Here is a 13778-nt window from a genome sequence, read left to right on the forward strand (position 1 = left end):
TATGCAAGAAATTTAAAAGATAAAACTGGTGAACTAGAGTATCTTCTACTTGTTGAAGATCTTGATGTAACAAGCAGTGCAGGAACCTGGTTGGATAATAATAAACAGCAGAGAATTGGAACATTACTTAAAAATTATACTTCAGACTTACAGGTGTGTGTATGCACACAAGCATTAAATTTGTCTCTTCATGTGCCTCCAAAGAAACAGTATCATGTCAGTTGACCAACTGTTAAATAAAGTGTTACTTTCTAGAATATATAAGCAAGAAAATTTGGTGTTGCTTGAAGAATCTAAGACAAATTTATTTAGCTTAATATGGAATTGCTGCACATAGCTTTTTTTTGAAGATTCCTAAATTCAGTATACATCTCTTTGTTTAACATTACATTTTTCTGAAGTTATCTAAGTTATCTTTCTTTGTTTCCTGGAGCTGTGCTGGTCTGAGCAAAGAGGTATCTACTGTGTGATGAAAAAGGGAAAAAACAAACAGCTAACCAAAAAATTCCCAAGATACTGCAATAGAGCATCTCTGTTTCCAAAACAGCTCAGTTTGAGTATTTAAGGTTTAAACACCCCTACTAGACAGTGACTGGATCAGACTTCTCAGAAAATGTTGTTGCAGCACATTCAATTCCTTTTGTGCAGGAAGAAATTGAATAGCAGTTGGATAAAACAAAGAATGTCCTTGGGCTGTAGCATCTCCAACTGAGAATTCTCTCATACTAAACAACGAGAATCTCCATTCTAGCTTGTTTGTATCTATCAATGATTTTTTTTGTATTTATTTATTTACAACTTTTGGAAGATAAATGCAAAGTGTTTCTGGCTGTGACAGTGTGTAGCACATCAGGGGCATTACTTTGAAGACAGGTTTGAAACCCTTTCCAGCTGTGGAAACCACTGAATCACTGAAGCTACTATTAGCCCTGTGCCACCAAATTATACCTTGTGGTGTTATTTGAGGATGTCAGTGAATGGGGCTCAGGTTTTTTTTGCTGGTTTTTTTTGTTTGGTTGGTTTTTTGGGGGGGGGTTTTGCTGTTTTTTAATTTGGTTGGTTTGTTTGTTTTGGTTTTGGTTTAAAAGTCTTTTTAGGTATAAGTTTACAAAAGAACTTTGAGCTGTGGGTTTGGTAGATATAGAAGTTTATTGAAGAAAATCTTATTAAAATAGCCTTGATACAGCCAGTAGACACATGTGAATTGTCGAGGCATTAAGAAGGAAGAATTGAGTTAGAAGAGTTGATACTGTTATCAAAATAATGGTATAAATTTCACAGCAGTGTGAAGCAGTTAAGTGCTTTCTGGACTTTGAGCATTGTAATGGTATTTCTAATGTTTCTTGCTAACTTTAAAGGCCGACTGGCTGGCTGTGGTGGCACAGAGGAGTTATGTATTGATCTGATAATATAAAATGTATTGAATTACTGGGCTATGATGGTAAAAACCCAAGAGATTTTATAAAGCTCTAAAACTTGTGAATATTAAAATAGAGCTGCTGTTGTTACAGAGATCTGGCATACACATAATTTTGCACCCATAAAGGTAACTTGGAGAGTTATGGAACTGTAAACTCCTTGCATTCTGTGATGGATTCTAAATTAACAAAGGACAAGAAGATCTTGGGTAATGGTATGATTAGCAGGAGGGATGCTTTCATTGAGTGAGTAGCTGTGGGTAAAGAGATAGCAGTGCTGGGGAATAATCACCAGAGTGAAGTGAGCAAGTTGTGTGTGTGTGTGCATAATAAACGTGTATTTTTTACTGTTACTTACCTCCAGTGCATAGTAGAACAAGTAAGTGCTAATTTACCTTAGAAAAGAAGTGGAAAAAAAATAGATGCAAAGTTTCTAAGATAGTAATTGTAAAAGGGAAGGTATGTTAGAAGATGAAGTTCTTGTCTCATACAGGAGTGTGTTACAACATGAAATTACACAAACAGGAATTAATTAGAAATGCTTGGGTTTTTTTGCTTTGTTTTTATTTTTCTTGTGTGTGTGATTTAAAAAAAAAAAAAAGATGCAAATAGCAGCAGTCTAGTAGGGATCAGGAAGAGAGTGATTTTGGGTAAATTATTACATAAATGCCTGCAGTTAGATTCTTGTTATCCTACAATGTGGTTTCTTCTGATTCATATTAAGTGTAATAGTGAACTTAATAGACGAGTGGTATTTTGTGCTTTGGTAATCTTGTATCACTATAATGATCAACATGTTACTTTTTAGGCACTCAAGGTTTGTATTCCTACTTTTGATTTCTGTATTAGTAATTATGATTGCCTCTGTTTTGCTCTATAGTATATAAACTTGTTTTTTAATTTATTTTTTCCTCCCCTTCTAAGGATTGTGTACTGAAGGCCTGTACCGTGTTAGTGGGAATAAAACAGACCAAGACAACATTCAGAAACAGTTTGATCAAGGTAATGACAGATTTTATTGCTCAAAGCTAAAACAGGACTTGCATTCTGCATGAGTTTATCATAGTGAAATGTAACAGAGTTGTACTTCTGAAATGATTTCCATAGGACTGAGTACTTAATGTTCTGGCAGATTATATTGGTATAGTCCAGGTAATTACCAGTAAATCTCTGTATAAACCAAAGATGGGATAGAATCTTTTTACAGCTGCCTTTATGTGCTGTTAAAAGATTTTCTAGGTGGTATTCTGGTCTTCTAAAGCATTTAAATGCAGTCCTTGCAGTTCTTTGTGCTAATAGTTCATCAGACCCAAGCATTAGGGCATTCATTTCCTCCTCTTATCTCCCCAAATGTAGCACTGTTTTACCCTTATTCCCTTGAAATATTTCTAGAATAATATGGATTAACAACTCAATAATAAATTTCTTACACAACCTTTCTCATGCTTTGAATATGCTGGAATATGATTGGTAGATTTTGCTGTTCACTTTGTGTTAAGAGGGGATCCACATTATTTTTTGCCTTCTGTTTTCTCATTTAATTTATGATTTCATCTGATATTTCAAAAAAAAAACCAACCACTTTTAAAAATTCTTTGATATCATGAAATTAAGCCTATGAAAAAACAGCGAAATTCCTCCTAGATGAAAAGAAAGATAAATGTATTAAGGCTTTTTATGCCTCAGTGTGCTGTTTCAGGTAGACTGAGTATCATGCTATATTTTTTCAATCACCTTACTGGATGTTTTGGAGTTTCAGGTGAACTGGACTTTTGTAAAGTAAACTTAGCATTTTCAAAATTCAGTTCTTAAATACTTAAAGCTCTCTGGCTTACAGTGCTTCCCCTTCTAGACTTGGTTTAAAAATAATGTAGCATGACTTTATTAATGAAAATTTCAATGGAAAATATCTCTAGTTATAAACCAAAGTTTCTGTTATTTGGGAATCTAGCAGTAGATTATGCGGCTGTGTGCAGTAGCTGGTATGTATTCTCTGTTTTTTAAAAGGCTTCATGTGGTCACATGAATTCTGTAAAGTGATGTGCCCTGTACCAGTTTTTAATGAAATTTTGAGAAATAGAATTTAAAACGTATTATTGGGCAAAATTGATTAATCAGAAGCAGGTTAATGGCAAATAAAAAAGCCTTTAGGACTCTGTGGAGAATAAGACAACTTTATTGTTTCTGATCTTCTGGTATTTTTTATGCTGCCAGATTTTCTTACACCTGATTTCACATGGGTCAAAGTGATGGCAGCTTATCCATAGGCTAAGCTTTTCATCCTTTTTTTAACAAATGTTTGGCAACATTTTCATTTCCAGTGTTTTGAATAAACTCTTGTTTTAATTAAAAAAAATAAAGGATGAGGTAATGATAACTGCAGTTTTTACTTACACTGCTATTTAATTTTGTTTTACAGATCATCATATCAGCCTAGAATCTATGGGAGTAACAGTAAATGCAGTTGCTGGGGCTCTTAAAGCTTTTTTTGCAGATCTGCCAGATCCATTAATTCCTTATTCTTTGCATCAAGAGTTGCTAGAAACATCAAGTAAGTAATAAACAATCTTCTCTTGATCTAATGATGTTATATGAATTGCTCTTCCCACAATTTTTACTTCATTGTAAATTGAAAGGACTGACTGCAATGAAGTATTTCAAAAATTGCTGAAATATGTAATTTTTAAAAAATATTCTTTGTAGTTAGCAGAACTACATGAGGAAATAAAGGTAATAGCTTACTTCTTAAAAAATAAGTTGTGGATTATTATTTCCCCTTTTTCTAGAAAAATTAATTGGAGAAGTCTACTTTTTTCTTGTGTTAGTGCTGCATAGGATGAAAGCTCTTGTAACTCTTGCAAATATTGACAGGGGGAAAAGCCCTTGAATTCATTAAGTCAAGCATTCAGAGTAGGCTTTAGAAATCAGACACGTCTATGGAATATTAGGTAATTCTTTCAGGTGGTTTTGTGGTTTTTTTTCCCCGATTTTTTTTGATCTCCTTATAAGAAGAAATGCTTATTCTGTTTGCCTTACAAACATTTTTCAGACATTTCTGAGTGAAATGACTAAATTCTTCCCTCTTTTTAAAGAGGGAATCTCTGTAGTGTTGGCAGCAAACTGTTTCAGAAAAAGAGTGCTATGCTCTTTTGCAGGATGCAGCTATGACATAGAGTATTATCAATGCTTTTTTGTTCAAAACAAGAAAATACTGATGTAAAACCAAGGCCTGGGCTGAATTCATATATAGTCCATTAGAAATTCTGTATTTTTAGACTACATCTGTAAATACCTATTTGTGGTATTTCTGATGTATTTTTCAGACAAATTACTTATGTAATGTAATTTTTTTTTCTAAAAAGTGTATCAGTCAAATTTCAGTCAAAACATGCACCAACTTAGAATATAAGTGGACTCAGTGTTTTAAAATGCCATTAATACTGCTTTGCATTTCTATTTGGTATATATTGGAGCATATTTAACATTTTTTCCATGGTCCTAGGGTCCATCAAATTTCTTTTTAGCAATTCAGTCAAGTGTTAGAGGTGAGCTTATATTCCTTTTTATGATTTGAATCATAATGGAATAGAAGTATGTTCTGCAAAATATATGGTTCTAAATACTTTAGTGATACTTTCCATGAGTATTTTAGCAGCAGCATTGGTTGGGGCTTTTTTGTTTCTTCGGTGGGGTTTTTTATTGGGTTTTTTTTGTTTTGTTTTTTAAAAGTTTTTTTATTCAATAGCCCTTTCTTACATGTTGCTTATTTCCTCTTTGAAGCATAAATGTCCCTTGGGCCTGTGAAAAGTCCCTGTTCTCCTTTAAACAGTTAATTCAGAACAGCTGCACCAGACTTAAGAATTTCTTAGGTATTTGAATAACTGATATGTTTAAGATTAAACTAAATTCATGTGAATGTCTTCCTTCCTCCAAATTTTTATGAAACATCAATTTGAATAAGTCTCACAGGTACATCATAATGGCCTGCAAGTCTAGAAAAATCTAACAAGAAATCCCCTTGTCATAACGTTGGTTAACATTCTACAAGCCAATGTGTTAAACACAAATAACACGTGCTGTTAAACACAAATAAGTCTGCTTAAATACAATTCTTTTGTCTTTCAAATCTTACCTATATAATAAAGTTATTCCATGCAATAGTATATATGGATAGGAATTTTATCAATTTTTTCTCACTTTTTTCTGTAGTTATCTTATCTGTACCAGTATACAAGGAAAGAAACGTAGTAACACTTTATTCAGTGTGTCTTTTGAGATGTGTCAGAGAATGTCACTTATTTCTATAGAAATCACGGATAAGACAGAACGGCTACACGAGTTAAAAGAAATTGTGAAGAAATTCCACCCAGTGAACTATGATGTCTTCAAATATGTAATAACGCATCTAAACAGGTTTAGTATTTTTCTACTAAAATTATGTTTTAAGTCGTAACAGTTGCTAAGAAGATTGCCTTAGTATCTATGAACTAACCACCAGAATTGAAAATTTCATGCTGCATTGCTCATCTGTTAGTATAAGTGTAGAAAATGAAACTAGAAGTTAGAGGTTGAGAAAAAAATCTGTGTGTTCTGTTAGGATTTTCTTGATGTATAAATAGCAGACATCATTGCTACTATAGTTAAAAATGATTCGTGTACAGAACAAAGAAACTTGAAAGATTAACTGTTCACCACAGTAACAGATCTCTCTTCTTTCTTTGCCTTTCTCTCTGTTTTTTTCCTTTTTTTTTTTTTTTTTTCCCCAGGAAGTAGCTATTAAAATTCTTAGCTAACATAGGTTTTCAGGGACATGAAAGTCATTTGGCCTAAATAAAACCACTGCCTGCCCCTCCCCCTTTGAGCAGGGCTGGTTTCAATCACGAGTCTAACATGTAGGACCCAAAAACCCTGCTGAATAGGTAAAATACAGAACAAAGCTATAAATAACAGTAAAATGTTTACACATTTTCCTTCTTGCATGGCAATTTAATGATTTTCTCTTTTTAAATTATTTCTCTATTTTCCATAATAGTCTGATATTAGTAGAAGTATACTACCTCATAATTTGACCCTTTATGAGCACAAGTAATACAATATTCAGTCATAAAAAACAGGAAGAAGGTCATCTTACTCATGTTACTTTTTAAGCTAAAATGGGAGTATTCTCTGAAAACCCCTGAATGAAGTTGTAACTACATTAGTAAAGAATAGAATAAAATTGGCAAAGCAAAAATCCTTTTATCATTTAAAGATTAGCTGGTGATATTTCTGCATTTTTTAGACATAATAACAGAGTTGAGGTTGTAAGGGATCTTTGGAGATTGTTTTGACCGTCCTCATTGCTTTAGTAGAGTCAACTAGAAACAGATTGCCTAGGGTGGTGTCCAGTTGTTTTATTTTTTTTAGTATTTCCAAGATGGGTGATTACACAGTCTCTCAGGACAACCTTTGCTAGTGCTCTGTCGTCATCAGAGTAAAAATGAGTGTTTTCTTTTGCTAAGACAGTTTCATGTATTTTTTTGTGCCTATTGTTTTTTGTCCTGTAACCGGATACCACTCAGAAGAGTTGTAAAATCATAGTATGGTTTGGATTGGAAGGGTCAGAATCACAGAATCACAGAATGGTAGGCGTTGAAAGGGACCTCCGGAGATCATCTAGAGCAGGTTGCATAGGATGGAGTCCAGGTAGATTTTGAGGGTCTCCATAGATGGAGACTCCATCACTCTTCAGGCAGCCTGTTCCAGTGTCTGCCACCCTCCAAGTAAAAAAGTTCCTCCTCCTTTTTTTGCTATTAGAAGATGACAGCCCAATAACCATCAGAATATTATAAATGGCAACAGTGAGATGAATTTTTCTTTAGTGTGATGGGGACTTGTCAGAGCATACTAGTTATCTAGGTGTGGTTTATTAACTGGAAGCAGAAGTCAATTTTAAAGACTGAGTTGAAACAGGACAGTGTTGAATTGACATTGGCTTTTTTCATATTGGTTGTGTTTTATATATTTTCTTTGATTACTCCCATTGTACATGAGGCTTAGTATGGCATGATATGCTTCGGAAGTGTGGGAAAACATAGGTGTGCAGCTTTTGAAGTCTGATCATGGAGCAGGTTAACAGCATAAGTCCCTGAGGAGTTTGCAGTGGAGGAGGTAGCAGAACCAAGACTAATAGACTTTCATTTTGAGTGAACATAAAAGGAGATGAATAGGCATTTGCTAAATGTAAGAAGGAGCTGAAGGAGGTTGGGAACGTTGTATTAGGAGATGGCATACTGGTTGGTAGGTTTTTGTTTACACTTAGAAAGGACAGAGTTGAAGTTTAAACACAGGAGGGAATAAAGATGATTGTTACATTTAATCTAGCTGTAAGCTGCAGCTGAGAAGGAGATGCAGTGCTCTTCTTTTCTCACTTGTAGCCATAGGTTCCCAGTCCTTCATTTATTGGCTCTAATTATGCAGCTGCAACATGTTCTAAAGGAAAACAGACATGGGGGAAATCTGATTTTCTGTAGAATGCACCAGGTGCTCAGAAGTAGTATCCAAATATCCTTTGGACCAGACTTCTTCAAAACAGATTGAGAGGCAATGTTTGTGTACCCTCACACTCTCTGGAATAAGTAATGCGCATGCTAAAATGGAAGCCTACCCTTTATAGTTACCACTATACATGCATTGTAAATGAATGAAAATATTTTCTTATAGCATTAACCCTAGTGTTTACTGTGCTTTTCACAGCTTTTGAATCTCTGGACTACAGTCAGCTGTAGGAAATTCTTCCAGTCTGCTCTATTTAATCCTCAAAATTGTATCTGATGAGTTGCTGAAGTTTTATTTTCTGGCTGCTTCTGCAGAACAGCTGTAGCTCCGTTACCTTTGCACTGTCTACTGTAATATAGTAAATGTGTGTTCCCAGCTGAATTAATAACTTAGGTGTTAGTCAGATTTATTAATGCACTATTTTTCATCTCTCACTAATTACCTTAAAATTATGATGCCACTTTAGAATGTTGAGTATTTTTAGAAAGCAAAATATCCTGGCTCTTTCTGGCCTACTACTGTGAAAAGTGTGGGTTTTTTCTGAGGAGACAACTAATTTTCAATGATAAATTTGGTAACAGGATGTTCTGTTGGTTTGTTGATTTTTTTTTTATTATTTTTTTTCTCACAATACTATTGTAATGATGATCATAAGTGAAGAAACTGTTTCAGCCCTGTTTTTGTCTCAACAAAGAGTAACCCAGTTGGAAACCTTTGTTTAACACTGAAAAATAGAACAAAATTAATATGTGCCAATACTAGTGCAGTTTCCACTGATGATGTTTTTTACAGCTATGCCAAATGCTGTTACTAGCCAGTATGAAAAAACCTGCAGATATGTACTTCAATCAACACTTGATTTGTGTTTATTTTTGACATGAACCAATGTGATGCTTTTTCTTTGAGTGCCATAGATGTTAGTAAATATCTGACTGTCCTACAGTAAGATGCTATTTTTGTAATTTTTCTTATAGAAATCTGAATGGATACAGTTTTAATTTTATGAAATCCTGGTAATGGGTTGAGAAACTTAAAGTTGGTTTATTATTGTAGCTTCAACCTGTTGGTGCAATGTTAGCTATCCAAATCTGAAAGAGCCACAGTTTCTTCTGCATTTTCTTCTGCTTAAAAAAACCAATTATATCTTTTTAATGTAGGAGAGCAACAAAAATCTTGAGATTTGTTTAATTGTAATGCTTACTAGAGTGATTGATTGCATACTGTTTTAATTCATTCTGCACATGTCGTTCTCATTTCAGGGTTAGTCAGCAATATAAAACCAACTTCATGACTGCTGATAACTTATCAATTTGTTTCTGGCCTACTTTGATGAGACCTGATTTTGAAAACAGAGAGTTTCTTTCTACCACCAAAATCCACCAGTCGGTTATAGAGACCTTCATTCAGCAGTGTCAGTTTTTCTTTTACAATGGAGAGATCATAGAAGCACCCAACCAAGCGGCGTCTCAGCCACCGCCTTCCAATGCAGTGCAGATGGTGGAAACAATGGTACCTCTGCAGTTACCTCCACCACTGCAGCCTCAGCTGATACAGTCACAGTTACCAGCAGACCCTCTTGGTATTATATAAATAGAAGATGATTGCAGGCAGCCTGGCACTGGACAGTAAAGACAAGCTGTAGACATGCATGTTTCAGGATACAGTAATGTACTTCATATTTATGACAAATAATTCCCATCCAGCTGGACATCTTTTTGTTATATCCTGTACTGTGTTCCTCATTTGTACACACTGCAGATAAAAACTATGTGATAAGCATGACTGGAGAGGTTTAATTTTTAAAAGCAAAAATAGCTATAAAGTACAAAGCTGCTGCTGCATGATACTTTATTGCAATCACTATATCATTCCTGTGACGGTTTGTCACAATATATTGTGAATAAAATTTTTCTATAGAAATTTAATGATTTAAAAAATTACATTTATGAAACATTCAGTGCTTACAGCCTGCTTTATGGCTGGTTTTGTTATTTAACATGCTATTTTTGGCAATTTTATTCACATTCAAACATTCTGTGTAAACAACTAAATCCCAGCTATAGTTTATTTTGTAATCTCCTGGCTACTTATGTAATGGTATGCTTAGGATGGTTTATGGAAGAATGCAAAATGCACTGAGAATTTTACAGTTACTCACCATCCATCTTTACTTGTAAGTAAACCTGTGGACAATTTGTTAAGGGTGGGTGAATTTGCTTATTATTTCTTACAGCACAATACCAAGGACATGCTTGTTGTAAAAGTGAGTTTCAAATATTGTACAAAATTTTGATGTTGCTTACTTATTTCTTTATGTTCCATTACTGAACTAAACATTTTGTAAAACTGTTAATTCTGTAAACAGCTGCATGTTTAAAAGATCATTGATGGTCTTGTAAACTTAATCTAATATATTTTAGATATTTTAATTTTTCCCACTTGGGAATACATGTAGTGTTTAGAATATAGTTCATTACATTTTCATATAAGGTTATATAACTTTTTCATACATAAACATGAATTTTGTTGTAGTAAAATTCTCTAAACCAAACAATGTTTTAATCTAGGACTTCAATTAGTCTATTCTTTAAATCTATTTTTATGTGACCCTTTAAAGATAAAAATGCATTGCTAATACATAGCAATAAATACTTTGGGTACTGACAATTAACCTCTTTGGAGTGTGTATATATAAAATCACATAAACTTGTATGCATATTTTTTTTCTGTGGTATGTTGTACTAAAAATTCAAATGACTGACTTTTTCCCCCCCCCCCTACCGTATTTTTAAATTATCTCTCTCTTGTTTTTTTGTTTTTTGGGTTTTTTATTTCTTTTCACATTGGTACCAATTTTGCTGTAAAATATGCTGCTTAATTTAAATCTTTTGGTTAAATATTTTGTTAGCGGTAAAAATTTAGAAGGTTACAAACTGTAGCAAAGGGGAAACCACAGATAAACACTACCTGTGAGACTTTTCATAGCAGCTTTTTTTCTTTCATGCTCAAAAGATACCTTTTTAGGTCTGCAAAGAAGAAAACAGTTTTGGCTCATTCAGCTGCTAGAATGTTTTGTGTAGTTTAAAAAAAAAAAAAGCTTTATGATGGTCACTGTTGTAATCTTCACCTATAACAAGATTTAAGATCGTCTTGTATGTATTATAGTAAATAGATGATTTTGAGAATTAAGGCTTTTAAGAGTCTGATTTGCTCCCATTTTCCCAAAATAAAAATTGCCTTTCCCACTTATGTCCTAGGTATTGTACTTCTAATTATGACTTGGATTATCATTATAGATTACTATGATACCATAAACCCGGCTGCTGTTTGAAGTACATGTATATTAGAAATTATCTTGATATTGTGTTATATTCTTGCAAGTAATTATCTTTTCTAAGAAAACATAAACAAAAAAGAAAAGTCAACTCTATTCCTATTGCAAAGCACACAGGAATTAATAGTACAATAAAGTCTGTCCTGTAAATTGTAGTTCTTAACTTGTTCTACTTCACCTGTTGTCTATATAGCTTTATTTATAGTTTTTATTTTATCCTTGGCATGTTTAGAAAAGAAAATGAAACTTCAAGAGTTTTATAAACTATTTCTAGGTTGCTAAAGAATTTATTTTTCTACTGTATATGGTATAGGCAAAGCATCACCTGTACAGGAAACGAGTCTATTTCTAAGAGAAGTAAGCTTAAAAGTAAATGCCAGTCACATCCATATTTTCAAGTTCTATCTATATCTCCAGTCTTTGTAATGTGAATTACATTTTAACCTTTCTACAAATTCCAAGTTGTTAGCCATAATATTTAACTAGAGTCTTTGAATACTGATTTTTAAAATAATTTGCATTCCATTTCACAATGAACTTTCATGTTGAACTTGTGATCAGAAGTATTTGCATTTTTTCTTCTGTAGGATGTTATGGCTAAATCACTTCATGATTTTTAAAATTCTTAACACTTCCATTTGGCCAAATGTGAATGTGTTATTATGTTTACTGGATAAAACATGAAAAGACAAAGAGTAAGGAGGGATGGCATGTGGCACTCTATTGTCACATGGAGGAGTCCCTGCGTATTGTTTGCATTACAGAAGAGTTATATGCAGGAAGGTGGATATGTGCATATGTGTGATATATACACTTGGATAATTTTCATGTGTTTGTGTGTTTATGTACACAAGCACATGTGCACAGACTTGCATGCACATGTACCCACATAGTAAAGATTTAAAATTAATAGTAGGAAATTATACCATCCTTACTAAAGATTTATAATAGAGCTTTCTCTATGATTATTTTTATTAGTGCTATAAAATGAGGAAGCATGAGGAAGCGTATACAAATTCCTTGTACTTTGGATCATTAGTCCCTTCTAGTTTTAATGAAAATCCAAACAATAATAACTATATTTTTTAATGTGAGCATTTTTACAGTAATATCTATCTTGATAAAGATACAAATATATATTATTTTTGGTTGAACATCTCAGTGACACTTTATGGAGTAGTTTGTCTTTTTTTATGTAATATTGGTATGGACATATACTGCAGTGTATTGTCTTACAATGTTTTAGCAGTTATAAAATCCCAGACTTGATTTACAAAAGTGCCATTCTAAGTAATGCTTAACAGGTTATTTCAAAATTCCTTACCCTCCATGATCTTGTGGAATTTCAACATATACAGTGTAAATAGATCACAGATTTCAATTTAAGTGCAAAGAAACTTTTTTGTTGTTGTATGTTTTTTCCATTATTGAATCCTGGTTACTAGGAAATTTATAGACATGTTTATTTTTAGTTGCTGGACTTTAGCTTCCAATATTTATGATACATATTAGAAAAACTATCAATTGGAGATTTTAAAAAATGGGCCTTAGTTTACATGCTTATCTCAGATTTTTTCAATAACTGTGATGCTGTTTGTCAACTGAAAAAATTGCACATATATAAAAAATTAAAGTAAAAATTTTGTTCTTTGTTTATAATGTAATCTTTTGTTGCTACATCAGCAGAATACTGCAGTGAATTAAATATCAGTGAAGCTTATTCTGTATAAAAGATGCAACGAATAAAATACTAAGATGCTTACTGTGTATAATGTTGCCTACAAAATTTTTAAAGGCAAAAGCACCCTATCTTTTACATACACAGAGGTGAAATTTAGCAGTAAAACTTGCAAAAACTGAGTGTACCGAGTGTTTAAGGCATTCTTGGGGTGGAAGGTGTTTCTTTTTCATTTGATATGTATGTTTATGTGCTGAATTTTGGAAGTGATTCTCACAATGGTGAAGATGCTTCTGTAGGTAATGCTCCCCTCCAAGATGGGTGCATGCATACACTAGGGACTGGACCTCAAAAATAACAGAATATAAGAAGTTCTGTTTTAACTGTGCCATGCATGTGGAATTCTGTCTCTCCTTTCACCTCTTATGGATTGCACCTGATTGAGCTTCTCAGCAAGAAAAGTTTTGGTTGTGGAAAGCAGTTTTTCAGGTTTCTATCATGCTAAATAAATGTCTCTTTAAATTATTTTTCCCATGCATTTTTAAACCTGAAGTAAAAATAGTGGGGTTTGAGGTCAGCTCTAGATTTTCAGAGTTGTATGTTATTGGTTATAATTCTGCTAACTGTATGGGATAAATCCATGTTAGATGATAATACTGCTCTTAGCTCTTGTGCATGCAGCGTCTATACTTACTTTGTTTCTTCAGAGCATCTGAAGTCGTATGGCTGCTGCAGAACTGCAAAAAACCGACAGCCTTCAAATCTGACCTGTTCAGGTTTATTGTATATTGTAACACTTAGAGATAATAGA

The 13778-nt window shown here is 33.4% G+C and overlaps 1 protein-coding gene across 3 annotated transcripts in view; it reads left to right on the forward strand.

The window, feature by feature from the left end:
- Nucleotides 1-13058, forward strand: part of ARHGAP5 (Rho GTPase activating protein 5) — a 49199-nt gene extending 36141 nt beyond the window's left edge. For 2 of the 3 annotated variants that reach the window (XM_030451647.1, XM_030451646.1), the window contains 4 exons: nucleotides 2343-2420; nucleotides 3838-3969; nucleotides 5726-5831; nucleotides 9215-13058. In XM_030451647.1, coding sequence (XP_030307507.1) covers nucleotides 2343-2420; nucleotides 3838-3969; nucleotides 5726-5831; nucleotides 9215-9545 — 647 coding nt within the window. In that variant the 3' untranslated portion in view covers nucleotides 9546-13058. The remainder of the gene's footprint in view (nucleotides 1-2342; nucleotides 2421-3837; nucleotides 3970-5725; nucleotides 5832-9214) is intronic. The other variant, XM_030451648.1, reaches the window with a different exon arrangement.
- The last annotated feature ends 720 nt before the right edge of the window (nucleotides 13059-13778 follow it).

The sequence above is a fragment of the Calypte anna genome, chromosome 5A (assembly GCF_003957555.1).
Source record: "Calypte anna isolate BGI_N300 chromosome 5A, bCalAnn1_v1.p, whole genome shotgun sequence".
In the NCBI taxonomy this organism is placed as follows: Eukaryota; Metazoa; Chordata; class Aves; order Apodiformes; family Trochilidae; genus Calypte; species Calypte anna.